Raw genomic sequence first — 15,834 nt, forward strand, 5'->3', positions numbered from 1 at the left:
GTCGACTCCCTCTGCAGCAGATAACGTCGATATAGGTTGTTCATGGCATGTTGATATCATCCTATTCGCACTTACCGATGGGGCGTTATCTTGTATATTGCATGTCGATAACAGGGGTGAACGTACATGCGCGACAGTACTGTTATGATCCTTCATTCCAGTGAGAGGTTACCTTGACTCTACAAGAATAAACGGCTAATATACCTCAAAGATATGAAATAAGCATCATGTTGATACTATATAAGATATTTTACATAGTCCCTTCCCAACTGACAGCGCAGAGTTGCGTCCCTTTAGGCATGCCAGGATCTGCTGATCGTGCGTTTGAATACCGCATCCTCGAAATTATAAAATAGAAATTACGTTTTTTCTCCTCACGCAGAAATGAAGAACTTGCCGGTGGGTTTTACAATAGGTGTGGATATTTTGCCTGGGGATTATATATTTTTTCAGCCGCAGCTGCAAAAACAGATTTCTTTTTTCATTAAAACTATGCGCAGAATCATTTTTTTTTTTAAAAGAAGAACAATTTGAAACAATCTAATTTTTGTGCCAGAGAGTATCTTTTTTATTGAACAGTATGAAGCATATTATTTTCAAGATTATTAGAGGACAACATATCTATTTCGATGAAATCCCAGCCCCGTGAGATGCCGTTTTTATTTCAACGAAGGTAACGAGCGAAAGCGAAATGCACGAGTTGTAATAAACTGCCGGGCAAACGAAAGTAGACACCCATGTTTAATGGTGGTTTGAAATGAAACAAACAAGAAATGGTTACTCAGTGGTGATATATTTGATACGGGTATCACATATGTATTTTTGGACAATACGTTTGCAGTGTCTCGGCGACTGTTTTCCTCCTAGTAATGTTTTGGTAACGCTTGTACTTCGGGGGTCGTATCCAGTTTTCAAGTGTTTACTCTCTTTTGTCCAGCAGTTGTGTTGTAACAGTATCTACGTTGGACAAAGAGGGTCACGGGTAGCAAGTTGGCGTATGAATACAGCATTCGAAGCTGATGATTCCACCATAGACATTATTCAATGCGCGACCAATAAAGTGCAAACTCCCTCCGAGTTCGGGTATAAGAAAAGATGAGATGCAGATTCTAATTTCGCTCTTTAGATACCTTTTGAAAAACATCTCTATTAAAAACAAGCGTATAGTTGACAAAGTCATCTATATCCCCCGCCCATTTTAACACGTTATGGTCCCAAACCAGGTAACTGACCCAACATTTCTCTTAGCCCATGTCAAAATAGCTGCAATGGAAATTCTAAAATAAACATTTCTAAAACTCCTTAATATCAAATGGCACTAGTTCAGTATGCGCTTTATATATAGACATGCAATCTTTGGCAAGGAAATATTTAACAGTTTATTTGTTATACTACTTAAGTAAACCAATCCTATATTAAAACTTAAATCCAACTTGTTGTCATGGAAACATAAACAATAAAAATTTATAAAAGTGCTATATATCAAAAGGCACCAGTTCAGTATGTGCCTGGTAGACATGCAAAGTTTTGTAAGAAAGTATTTAACGGTTTTTTAGTTACACTCTGGAAACGAACACGACCCCTGTAGAACCTTAGTCCAACTTGTTGCAATGGAAACGTAAAAAATAAAAATTTATAAAATTCCTAAATAGCAAAAGGCACCAGTTCAGTATGTGCCTGGTAAACATGCAAAGTTTTGTAAGAAAGTATTTAATTGTTTTTGAGTTACGCTCCGGAAACGAACACCACCCTTATAGAACCTAAGTCCAACTTGTTGCCATGGAAACGTAAAAAATAAAAATTTATAGAATTCCTAAATAGCAAAAGGCACCAGTTCAGCATGAGTCTGATAGACATGCAAAGTTTCGTAGAGAAATATTTAACGGTTTCTGAGTTATGCTCCGGAAACGATTTCGGGACGCACACACGCACACACACACGCACGCACGCACGCACGCACGCACACGCACGCGCACACACACACGCACGCACGCACGCACGCACGCACGCACACACACACACACACACACACGGACGGAACCCATTTCTATATCCCCGCCAACTTCGTTGGGGCGGGGGATAATAACAGAAGGAAACGGGGACCTCGTCGTTCTTTGAACCGCGCATAAAATATAACATACAATAAGCGAAGCGGTCGTACAATTTTTCCAAAGGTTCATATGTTTATTTCACAATTCACTATCAGTATTGTTGGAAAACATGCTGCCAATAAAACTACATTGTAACTCTTCACAGGTACCACGCAAAATGATCACCAGGAGCATAAGTTATGTTTGTTTGTTGTTTAAAGCCGCAATCAGCAATGTTCCAGCTATATGGCGGCGGTCTGTAAATAATCGAGTCTGGACCAGACAATCCAGTGATTGACATTATGATCATCGATCCACACAGTTGGGATACGATGACATGCATCAACCAAGTTAGCGAGCCTGAAGACCCGATCCCATTGGTCGCCTCTTACTTGTTACGGCAAACATGGGTTGCTGAGGACCTATTCTACCCCGGATCTTCACGGGCCCAAGAGTATTAGTCGTACCATCAGCAGTTGTCATAGTTAGGTCTTACATTATTACACTTATAGAATTACGTGTCAGTTTATGAAACCAACGAGGTAGAATCTGGGATCCGAATCAATGACCAGCGGATTCTAGCAGGGGAAGGAGATGGAGGAGAAATTATAGCCCTGGGCCACCCGTACGTCCTTCGTTCTGGTATAGTGGGTGGACGTTGACACCCGCCCAGCCAGCTGACAAATTACCACCTGATCCTCATTGATCATCTTTTACTACAAGTAGGGCATACCGGAGAGCTAGTCTACTACTACGCCAGCGCTTTCGCAGTTGTAGTAGTAATTTTAGTAGAAGCAGTCGTATTAGTAGTGGTTGTAGTATCAGTCGAAGTAGTAGTTATTTTAGTAGTAGCAGTCGTAGTAGTAGTAGTAGTAGTAGTAGTAGTAGTAGTCGTAGTAGCAGCAGTAGTTGAAGTAGTATCTCTAGTAGTAGTAGTAGTAGTAGTGATGTCAACGTAGAGTTGAGTTTGTCTTATTGACCTAAACGTGCCTACACGCAGCTACAAAAGCTCTCTCAAACAAAAACCATATCAACACATACACACAGCTGCAAACGCTCTCTCAAACAAAAAACATATCAACACATACACACAGCTGCAAACGCTCTCTCAAACAACAACCATATCAACACATACATTGACGAACAGAGTCAAGCCACACTATTGAAGTGTCTACTGCACATTTATCAGAGTACACTGTTTTGTCCGCCGATGACTAAACACACATGCATGTACACACCACGGTGTGAAATGGTGATTTCATGTTGGAGTTTCACTGACATGGCAATACAAACGTGTTTGGTGCGTGGATTTCCCCTGTAAATGCCCCCAGCAGTCAATACTGTGCACGCTGCGCGCCACAGATTACAGTAGTACGGGATAAAGTGGTTGAGTCACGGTATCAGTTAAGTGCGAGCGGAAATTACATATTTGATTCAAGAAGCGAAAATGGCATTAACAAATCAAAGTGTGAAATTACTAGTCGATGTTTATTGCGTTGTCACGGTAACATGTAAACAAATCATTACGTGAAGAGTGCGTGTTTAATGTCAAGCAACTGATCAAGATGTGTCAAGGGTCAAAGCAGTAAAATATGACAATATAACATGCGAAATGTATTGACGAAGCAAGCATTTCATAGATATATCAGATGATTTTGATATATTTCTTTTTTAAACCATTAATGGTAAAGGGCATATAGTATACACTGCAACTATACTACTCAGCTTTCGAAAAGGTTACTGAAATATTTCCTTCTTATGGAATATACTAAATATAAGAAATCACACCTTTGGATTTTGCTGAAGACTCGTAAAGATCCAAGCAGTGAATAGGTCATCAGCAACCCATGCTTGTCGGAAGAGGCGACTAACGGGATCGGGTGGTCAGGCTCGTTGACTTGGTTCATGCATGCCATCATATCCCAATTGCGTAGAATGTTGCTCATGATGTCAATCACTGGATTATCTGGTCCAGACTCGAGTATTTACAGACCGCCGTTTCACAGAGGATTGAGCCGTGGTCAGGGATGGGTCTGTCAAAATATGCCGTGCTCAAAGAGTTTTAAAGCAATATTTCAAGAGAAGTGAAAAATGACCAGTAAAAACCTTTTACGGCAAGCATGGGTTGCTGATGACCTATTCTACCCCGGACCTTCACGGGTCTTGACTGGATTTTTTACTATATCCTATATGTATCATAGCATGTGAGGTTGTGCAAAGTCATTGCGCACCGACCGCCTCTGTGGTCTAGTGGTAGAGCATCCGCCAGGAGAGCGAGTGGTCCCCGGTTGCGTCATACCAAAATATGTTAAAAGATGGTACTTCTTGTTTCCTTGCTGCCAGTCACACACTCAGGATTTTTACTGCCGTCTTTGATAGGACCATTTCCGATAGAAAAAAATGTCAAAAGTCTGATCAAGATCCTTTGATTCGTGGCGGGAAATTAACAGACAATCAGATATTGTTCAGGAAGCCCGATTCAGCCGTTTCCAGCCGAATTCGTCCCGATTCTCCCGTTCTCAATCCGACTCTGATCCGATTTGTATCTTATGCATGGTAAAAAACGACCGAATCTGTCCACACAGTGTCCCGATTTTCCCGAATGCGATCCAACAGAGATCAGACAGTGACCGGACAGTGAACCGACAAAGACGGTTCGCATTCGTCAAGATCTGGACGCAATCTGGACTCAAGCGACAAGAAACAGCAATGAACAATTCAAGCCCGTTCATCACAACATCGTCCCGATCCACAAGACACCGTCCAGACAACACAGGACATTGTTACGAATTTGATCCGATACAGCAGAATCTGTCACGACATAGTCACGATTGTAATCCGACTGGATAAAATAGGCTGAGTTTCCCGAATGTTACGGGAGTGCTTGGCCGACCTCTCTGGAACTTTCCCGATCCGAACCTATACGACTGCGTTGAGACAATAATAGGACATTCCAGATCATTGAGAATAGTAATCCGACTTTTTCATTTTTCGTGTCGTAGCGAGGTCTGATCTCAATCCGGAGCCATAATCGGCACTGTGTGAACCCGGCCTAAGGGACGAGAACAGCGACTGGTCGGCTCGGAGTCAGTATTGGTTGTTTGTGTTGGGCATTCATGCACGTCGCTCTGCAAGTGCAGTAATCTTGAACGCGACGTTAAACCCCATTTCACCTCACCTCACCTCATTGCCCACTGCATGTTCCTTTCTGGATTGCACCAAAGATTCTGAGTCAGCAGTGTTTGTATTGGTTTTTTTTTAACTGACTTGAACGTTACTTGCCGGGACTGCCAAGTACCCCGAGCCAAACTCCCCTTTTTTTAAAAGCTGTTCGGTGTCTAAGTCCTTATAATAGTTCTTGTGAAGTGTCGCTTTCTGTACATTTGTACATATTTTGAACTGTTCAGTATAGTTATTTGGAGAGAAATCATTAGTTTGTTTCAAATGTATTCCCGAGAATTAACCTTTGCCCACAAAACGTAACATTGTGTTTTCAAAGCTTCCTGGGTTAATACAAAATGACGTACATTTTAAACGAAATCGCATGGGGACGCTAGTGTCATTCCGAAGTAGAGTCAACAGTGGTTCGTGGTAGGTTGTGTATTTGTGAAGACCATTACTTCTCCTGCAGAATCCTGCCCTTGTAAGCGAGGAGGTTTGCTTTGACGGTAAGAGTGTTGATTTGTATTGACTTTTCCCTTTTTCTGTAGGAAGGGTGTCAACCTGGGCCACGGAGAGTATGTGGCCGTCTTTTTAATTGAAACACAGTCTCCAGAATCTCTTTGGAACGTTATAAATCAAATACAGTTTGCGATGATTTGGAGTAAATGAGGTTACGTGGGCTGTTTTCAAGGTGGAAATAATGTAGTTTTTGGTCTGTACTTGGGAGAACATTGGTAAAAATGTGCTCTGTGTCATTTTAAACTGTCAAACAATGTCTATTACATTCGATTATTTTAGTTAGCTATTAGAGCGAGGATCAGTCACCTTTCAGATAACTAATTCCATCTTCAGTATAACGCGTACAGTGTTACATTTAGAACACATCTTAGGGAAAGTTGATCTCTCTCTTAAAGACGTGTGATTATATCTTATATGGTACTATAATCGCAAATACCGCATTCTATAGGATGGTACATTCTAAACACGGAGTTCGATATTTCGGTAAATTTTAAACACGGAATTCTATATATCGGTACATTCTAGGTACCGAATTCGATATTTCAGTACATTCCAGATACCAAATTCGATATCGGTACACTCTAAATATCCCTGTCGATATATCGATTCATTCGAGGTACCGAGGTCGATATATCGGTATATTTCAGATAATGTGGTCGATGTATCGGTTCATTCGAGCAGAGACCATATAATAGATTCGAGGTACCGAGGTCGATCTATCGGTATATCTGAGAAAATGTCGATATTTATAAATCGATTGATTCGACTTAAACAAGGACAAGTAGCAAATTATGCCAAAATTGCTCTTCAGGGATAAAGTATTTAGTTTGCGCTACGTTCAAAACAAAAATAGAAAACAATACATGGTTATTATTTATTTTCCTACTTTTATATTCGTGTTAAAACAGAAACAATTATTTCTGGAATTAAAAAAAACGCAAAATGTAAACACCGTGTACTAAGCTAGACGGAGTAAAACCTGACACTGGTTGCTCATACTATCAACAACTGGTTTATATGACCCTGTCTCAGATACTTACAGGCCGTCGTTATACAGCTAGAATGTTGCTCAATGCGAAATAATAGATCTTTCACTCACCCAGTGTATTTAGTGACAGCAGATATACGCACCCATGACTATAAATGGACTCGTCCGAGTGTGTCCTTGCCCTAGTTAGCTGTTCTACATCCTGACATTTGACTCCGTAGAAGAAATATTAGGTTTTTGCTTGTTAAACATCGCACCGTAGTGACTCCCAGGATACAATCTTATACAAAGTGCTTATGTTCCTTTTTTTTTACCGTTAGTCAGTGAGTGTTGCTTAACACTGCATTCAGCTCTTTTAGCGTGAGGACGCAATCTATATTTAGTAAAATTATGAATTCATTTATTTTCTATTTTGTACCATACCAGATCAAAATAAATTAGTAACATTACTTCGTAATTTAGTAACACAAAATACTAATTCATCGATAGTTTTTGTCGAGAGTCATTGAATTAGTAATATTACTAAATAGCAATTTTGCACCCCAGAATAGTCAAGATGTATCACGAAGGCCTTTATGTAGATTATGTGACCGAAAACACTGTGATTGATGTTACGATCAACTTTATCAGAGGTCACGATGACACAGCCAGCCAAGTCAGGGAGTGGCCACCCGATTACCGCGGCGATTATGTGTTTGTTGTTCACGCCGCACTCAGCAATATTCCAGCTAAATGACGGCGGCCTGTAAATAACCGAGTCTGGGCCTGATAATCCAGTGATTGATATCATGAGCACCGATTCACACCGTCGGGGTACGATGACACTCAACCAAGTCACCGAGCCAGACTACCTGATCCAATGAGTCGCTCTGACGTTAAACATTGGTTACTTAATAATTGGGACCTAGTCTACCCCGAAAGCCCAACGCATTGAAAACTTGGAACCTGTTCTTTACCGAATCCCTCTGCATGTGTTTTATAAATGTTGACTAACGATTCCAAAAACATAACAACTCCTGAATAAAAACGAACCCATGCCTTTATTTCATAGATTTAAAACGATATAATGACTAAATAGTTAAATTGTACACGATTTTGATAGAAACAGGATCATGACAGATTGGTAGTACCATATTCATATCATAGTTCTATCGCAAGCTCCACACAATATCTCCACGCCACAACAAAAACATACACCATTAAACCATCCTCAAACATCTATGATCAATATCAATGCTGAATAATATTTTTTTCCTTTTAAAAAATTCTCGAAGTCCCAGTGGAGATTATGTTTTATTTATCAAGCGTTATCTTTTAAGTTTATGTTTCAAGGTCACATTGGTGAAAATGCGCCACGCATTTATATCACAGGCGTGATACCTAGAGTGTGCGGCTGGCGTTGTTAGGTTGGGTCTAGCGAGACCAGCTCTGACCTCAGAAATGAATACAGCCAGAGGAAGCAATGTGTATCTGAAGACATGATTTTTTCTATGACGTCATAATGGAGATGATGTCATGACGACGTAATGTCGAACTCGGACTTGGTTTCCTTTTCACAAATTTTCTTAAAGTTACCGTTATCTTGGGTGATTTATGAGTGAGTGAGTATGGTTTTACGCCGCTTTTGGCAATATTCCAGCAATATCACGGCGGGGAACACCAGAAATGGGCTTCACACATTGTACCCATGTCGGGAATCGAACCCGTGTCTTCGGCGTGACGAACAAACGCTTTAACCACTGGGCTACCCGACCGCCCCCGGCTGATTTGTAAAAACGGCCGAAGTAACACTGTAGGTTGTCATGATGTTTATAACCCTATTGAGTTTGTAATAACCGTGTTCATCAAACTTGCATGTGCACTAGTGCAAATATCACTTAACGCTCACCGGAGCATTGTTTACGTCATCCGGAAAGACGTCAGACTGAATGACGTCATTGCTGAAGATTGTTGTCATTTGACAATTTGTGGTTATGGCGGTCGTGATCAGCGCATTTTTGTAAAGGGAGAGCTCAAAAACATTAAAAATAAAAGCAGTATTACACACACTCTCGTATAATAATCTATATTTATGTTATTATGACGTCATAGGCAATCGTGATTATTATTTGCTCCCAATACATTTACCGATATTTCATTATTTCATCTGTTTGAGTCGCTCATATCAACAGTTTATATATATTAGTATCTAGTGACGTGCATAACAGGTACAGTTTCTGAAACCAGTCATATTTTATTCGTAAACATAATTTTTCAGGCTTGAATTAAAATGAAAAGAAAAAGGGAAGTGGTCAACGAAATAACTACGTGTAAGGAACCTCACTTTGAAATCGCATTTCTGAACAATTTTCCACAGTGTCCAGTTGGCCACGCGTATGGGAAGGATGGTGTTTAGGTCGGACCTGAATCTTCCTTTAGTACATTCGGATCCAGCTGTTCCCGAAGCATGCTCCAACCATGTGGACTTAACAATGTCCGAAAAGATATAGATCAACATTTTGACCACATTTGTCTTCATTTCCTTTGCTAGCCTCAATTCGCCGTAGCCCAGGTTAGTTTAACCAAATATTACATTGTTATTAAAACTTAGGAACCGTCGATTGTTTATATTCTTTTTGGCATCGGGACCGTCTTTGGATATGACACAGATTATAAAATTATAAATGATAAATATCAGATCTTGTGATCCCATGCGATTGACCTCTCTAATATTATATTTGAGTAAAAAGATCTTATATTAATTAAATTGTTTTTGTAACTTGAATTACTCTTGAAAGTAAAACAATGAATGAAAAGACTATCATAAACACATTATTTGATTTTTATCTCCGCCCACCCACCTCACATGTTATTATTAATAAATACCTACATATGAAGAAAATCACTTTCCCCCTTTTCTCTGTATGATGAAATACACATAATAAACCTAGTCCTAGCAAACACCCATGCTTCATGGGATTCATATCTGTCGACAGATGGTGTACAAAGTTGCCTCGAGCAGTTTGGTTAAAAACAATAAAAAAATAAAATGCCTCCTGAACAGATAAATCTATATAATATAATTTTATGACATCATTTATGAAGTTACACGGGTTACTTATACCTTGTATCAGATTTAGACCAGCATGAGATGCTCTACCCGCCTGGTGCCACCTACCCTGCCTGCCCAAATGCGGTGCCGGGTCGGGGTCATTGAGTACAAACTACAGGAAGCAGAGTGACTGAGGCAGATGCGGGAGAGAACTGACGAATGGCAGGAGAGACCATTCGACAAGGAGAAACATGCCAGCTGTGAGAGGAATCAAGAGGAAATGGAATCCCTGAATCATAACTCGAAATATGGTGAGTTCAGAATGTGTTTATGTTATGAATGTGTGATATGAATAGATTAAGCTGCTGTAGATGTACATCTGTGGTGAGAATAGAAAGAGTTTCTCACCACTGGATGTTGAATCGAATCGTAACTTATGCAGGCAGTCAGAAAAAGGGAGATAACTTTACCTAAACTGAAAAAGATCGAGGGGAAATATTTTGCATCCATTTTTTGTTAGTTCCAACACGGTCTGATCATTTCAATGACGTCAGTCGGTTGTTACGACAGCCATGGGCACTGGAGATCTTTTGTACTTAGGGATCCCAGGTGGGGCATAGTTTAATTCCCAAACAGATGTTTATTGGAATCAGCAAAAAAGTGTTGCCTATGCGTTGTGCCATGTGGGTGGTCATGCCATGTTATATTATCTGGGTAGACATCTTCAACGCAATGTTAGTACGGACAGAACTTACTCTGTTTTAGACAACAGCACATACCTTGTACACAATGGGTCAGGCGACAGTCGGTGATCCACCATCCTTAATAGACTCACGGAGAGATCTCTGAAACGTCGCCATTAGGTGGGAAACCAAGGGGAATAACTCTAACTTAGCTATTAATGCACAGTTGAGAGTTAAGGTACTCACTCCTCAGTTCATGTTCGTCACACCACTTAGGGCCCGACCTTGATATCCGAGGGGCTGGGGTGTGTGTGTGTGTGTGTGTGTGTGTGTGGAGTGGGGGGGGAGCTGGGATTTTATATGGAAAAAAATAAATTGCTACCGAAATTTTTTAAAAAACCATAATTTGAAGTTGAAGAAGTAACAAGACACATCGCCTGCCATATATAGATTACATCTTGTTACAGTTTGCTCGTGTCTTTATTTTTTGTATATCAATATGAGATCATAGACTACAACTTTTTATATTTCACTCGCACACCTGAACACCATGCATGTAGTAAAAATAAGTGACCCGGAGCTGACAAACCAACGTGACCCGGATCTGACAAACCAATGTGACCCGGATCTGACAAACCAACGTGACCCGGATCTGACAAACCAACGTGACCCGGATCTGACAAACAAACTTGACCCGGATCTGACAAACCAATGTGACCCTGATCTGACAAACCAATGTGACCCGGATCTGACAAACCAACGTGACCCGGATCTTACAAACCAATGTGACCCGGATCTGACAAACCAACATGACCCGGATCTGACAAACCAATGTGACCCGGATCTGCCAAACCAATGTGATCCAGGTACGGAGAACCAATGTGACCCGGATCTGACAAACCAATGTGACCCGGATCTGCCAAACCAATGTGATCCAGGTACGGAGAACCAATGTGATCCTGATCTGACAAACCAATGTGACCCGGATCTGACAAACCAATGTGACCCAGATCTGACAAACCAACGTGACCCGGATCTGATAAACCAATGTGATCCAGGTACGGAGAACCGATGTGACCCGGATCTGACAAACCAATGTGACCCTGATCTGACAAACCAATGTGACCCTGATCTGACAAACCAATGTGACCCGGATCTGACAAACCAACATGACCAGGATCTGACAAACCAATGTGATCCAGGTACGGAGAACCAATGTGACCCGCATCTGACAAACCAACATGACCCGGATCTGACAAACCAACGTGACCCGGATCTGACAAACCAATGTGATCCAGGTACGGAGAACCAATGTGACCCCAATGTGACAAACCAACGTGACCCGGATCTGACAAACCAATGTGCCCCGGATCTGCCAAACCAATGTGATCCAGGTACGGAGAACCAATGTGATCCTAATGTGACAAACCAACGTGACCCGGATCTGCCAAACCAATGGGATCCAGGTACGGAGAACAAATGTGACCCCAATGTGACAAACCAACGTGACCCGGATCTGACAAACCAACGTGCCCCGGATCTGACAAACCAATATGATCCAGGTACGGAGAACCAATGTGACCCGGATCTGACAAACCAATGTGATCCAGGTACGGAGAACCAATGTGACCTGGATCTGACAAACCAATATGATCTGGATCTAGCGAACCACTTTAACACGGATCTTGTGAATCAACGTGCCCCGCATCTGTCAAACTAATGTGCCCCGGGATCTGGCAAGGGAAGATGGCCAGGTATTGATTGATGTTTTTATCACAACGGATCGGGTAGGGAGGAACTTTTTACAAGAAACATGAAGAACGTAATGTGCTTTCTCCACCAACCGACCATACGTTTCCACAACAAAATCCTTTAAACCAAATACAAATAATCTGTCCTTATTTGACGTAAAATGCCTCAGCTCTCCTGTCCCATACATTTACTCCCTCTATCCCTCTTAATCTCTCAATTCACGACGTTCCCTCCCTCCTCTCTCTCTCTCTCTCTCTCTCTCTCTCTCTCTCTCTCTCTCTCTCTCTCGCCCTCTCTCTCTCGCTCTCTCTCTCTCTCTCTGACACAGCCCTTATGTCACGCTCCCACCATCCTCTCCTCCGCCAAAAAAGCCAGCCCATATCACCCCACCCCCCTAAGTCTGCGCCCTCCTCGCGAGTCCCCATCCCCGGCCTTCATCGCATATTAGCTTAAACCTTGAACAAGAGTACCACACTCCAGATCGTGTTAGCTAGCTGTCACAAAGTCGTGTCTCCAACCCTTTTTCGCAACTACAGGAACTTTCTGCCCTACCACATACCGGCGCTGAACTCTCCAAACGACAACCTGGTGCCTTGTGCGCCGTCGGGAAAAACGACGAAGAAGTCGCCCAACCCCACATCCGATTGTTTAAAATGGCGAGGCAAAATGGGCTTGAATGTATGTTAGGCTGCTACAGCCTAGAAAGTCCGAGATACAAGCCAACTCCCATGTCCCTTCCGATGCCGGAATGTTAGTCACGTGATGTTAATAACTGTCACGTGATGATGAAGAAAGCGTGACTTAATTATCCAATTTGGACATCTTGGAAATATCGTGGCTTTCCACAAGCAAGGTAAGAGATTTATCGTTTTCGTCCACCTAGCTTAATTTGCATCGTTAGTTTGTGTTACCGTTTAGAGGAATCTGATATAAATGTGTACAATTAAAAGCAGAAAAAGGCGACTTATTTGCAAGAAACCGTTTCACACGCTACACTTTTATTTTTATTTGAAAATATTGCTTCCAACCGGGACATATTATCCAATATCAAATTATATTTCTATTTGCAAAGTCGTCCTCTTTGTATGCATTTGCAATTCAGTATTTATCCAGTGGGCGGAACAAAGACACAAGGGCGGGCTATCTTTAATTGTGAAAATCAGAGTATGAGATGGTCGTGTGTGTTTAGAAGTCTCACGGCCTTATCTACCGTGTAATTCCCTTTAACGACTGTGTGAATGATGTCATCTCGGCTGCGGAGGGGGCGTCGGAACACGTCAAGACAGAATACTGACGACTGCTTCTTTAATAAATTGACGTTAGGGCGATGGATGAGTCTGGTGGTTCTCGTTCGCTCGTAACGGCGAAAGCTCGGGTTCGAATCCCCACATGCGTGAAGCCCATTCATGGTGTCCCACGCCATGATATTGGTAAAGGCGGCGTAAAACCCTACACCTTCACTCACTACACATTGCCGTAACTGCCAGGCTGATAACCGGAACCTCTATGATGAGGTCGTGTACCCAGCGATATCATCCTGATTAACAAATGAACCACTGTGACGATGTTATGTATGTACAGTGCAATCTACATAAAACGGAATTTTGTGGGACCGAAAGTTTAATCCGGTTTAGACAGTGGTTAGATTACTTCATAAACTAAGATAGTCAATTCAGGACCGAAAATGTAATCCGATCCGATTTAGAATTGATCTTCAGCAACCCACCCTTGTCGTAAGAGGCGACTGACGGGATCGGGTGTTAAGGCTCGGTGACTCGATGCTCATGATGTCAATCACTGGATTGCCTGTCCCGGAATCGATTATTTACAGACCGCTGTCATATAGCTGGAATAATGGTGAGTGCGCCATTAAACAACGACCCCATTTGTTGTAAAACATCATTAACAAAACATAAGTTTTCATCTTTCTTAAGAAAGATATCAAATTTTGTATGCCTCATGGCCTCAGCGAGAGCATGCTGTGGTTTCTATACACAGTGACATCTACGTGTCCTTATCACCTGATGACACCAACCTGTTTATAGCCCTTGGGCATACACCCGTGCTCCTGGGTTGTCGTCAAGAGGTAACCGCTTTGGGCTGCACTTCATTACCGTGATCCCCACAACGGAGACCCTGGTAGCCCCTATGTCATGTTTAACGAGAGAATTTAGTAGGGATCTATGGCACTGACAAATACCCCGATACGACGGTATCCTCTATGCTATGTTTAATGGGCGATCCTAGTAAGAGACCCTGGTATAAATTTATTTCTTTGACAACAAGAGACCCTGGTATGAATCTATGTCATTGACAACATGAGACCCTGGTATGAATCTATGTCATTGACAACAAGAGACCCTGGGATGAATCTATGTCATTGACAACAAGAGACGCTGGTATGAATCTATGTCATTGACAACAAGAGACCCTAGTATGAATCTATGTCATTGACAACAAGAGACCCTGGTATGAATCTATGTCATTGACAACAAGGGACCCTGGGATGAATCTATGTCATTGGCAACAAGAGACCCTGGTATGAATCTATGTCATTGGCAACAAGAGACCCTGGTATGAATCTATGTCATTGACAACAAGAGACCCTAGTATGAATCTATGTCATTGACAACAAGAGACCCTGGTGTGAATATATGTCATTGACAACAAGAGACCCTGGGATGAATCTATGTCATTGGCAACAAAAGACCCTAGTATGAATCTATGTCATTGACAACAAGAGACCCTGGGACGAATCTATGCCATTGGAAACAAGAGACCCTGGTATGAATCTATGTCATTGACAACAAGGGACCCTGGTATGAATCTATGTCATTGGCAACAAAAGACCCTAGTATGAATCTATGTCATTGGCAACAAGAGACCCTAGTATGAATCTATGTCATTGACAACAAGAGACCCTTGGATGAATCTATGTCATTGGCAAAAGAGACCCTGGTATGAATCTATGTCATTGGCAAAAGAGACCCTGGTATGAATCTATGTCATTGACAACAAGAGACTCTGGGACGAATCTATGTCATTGACAACAAGAGGCCCTGGGATGAATCTATGTCATTGACAACAAGAGACCCTGGTATGAATCTATGTCATTGACAACAAGAGACCCTGGTATGAATCTATGTCATTGACAACAAGAGACCCTGGTATGAATCTATGTCATTGACAACAAGAGACCCTAGTATGAATCTATGTCATTGACAACAAGAGACCCTGGTATGAATCTATGTCATTGACAACAAGAGACCCTAGTATGAATCTATGTCATTGGCAACAAGAGACCCTAGTATGTCATTGACAACAAGAGACCCTGGTATGAATCTATGTCATTGACAACAAGAGACCCTGGTATGAATCTATGTCATTGACAACAAGAGACCCTTGGATGAATCTATGTCGTTGGCAACAGGAGACCCTGGTATGAATCTATGTCATTGGCAACAGGAGTCCCTGGTATGAATCTATGTCATTGACAACAAGAGACATTGTTATGAAGCTATGTCATTGGCAACAAGAGACCCTGGTATTGGAAACTAAACACAAAATCAGAATCAGGTGAATGGTGGAAACATGAAGATATAGTCTCCT

At 41.7% G+C, this 15,834-nt stretch overlaps 2 protein-coding genes across 3 annotated transcripts in view; both read left to right on the forward strand.

The window, feature by feature from the left end:
• The first annotated feature begins 10,014 nt into the window (after nucleotides 1–10,014).
• The window catches only part of LOC139479073 (hillarin-like), a 60,623-nt gene continuing 54,803 nt past the window's right edge, over nucleotides 10,015–15,834 (forward strand). Inside the window, exon 1 of one of the 2 annotated variants that reach the window (XM_071261824.1) lies at nucleotides 10,015–10,101. The gene's annotated coding sequence lies outside the window, so the exon portion shown is untranslated. Of the gene's footprint in view, nucleotides 10,102–12,936; nucleotides 13,079–15,834 lie in introns of those variants that run through there. The other variant, XM_071261826.1, reaches the window with a different exon arrangement.
• Nucleotides 11,024–12,193, forward strand: LOC139479488 (proteoglycan 4-like). The gene has a single exon (XM_071262334.1). It carries the CDS (start codon nucleotides 11,024–11,026, stop codon nucleotides 12,191–12,193), a length of 1,170 nt encoding a protein of 389 aa, XP_071118435.1.

The sequence above is a fragment of the Haliotis cracherodii genome, unplaced genomic scaffold, assembly GCF_022045235.1.
Source record: "Haliotis cracherodii isolate W230 unplaced genomic scaffold, xgHalCrac1.p SCAF_4, whole genome shotgun sequence".
NCBI lineage: Eukaryota > Metazoa > Mollusca > Gastropoda > Lepetellida > Haliotidae > Haliotis > Haliotis cracherodii.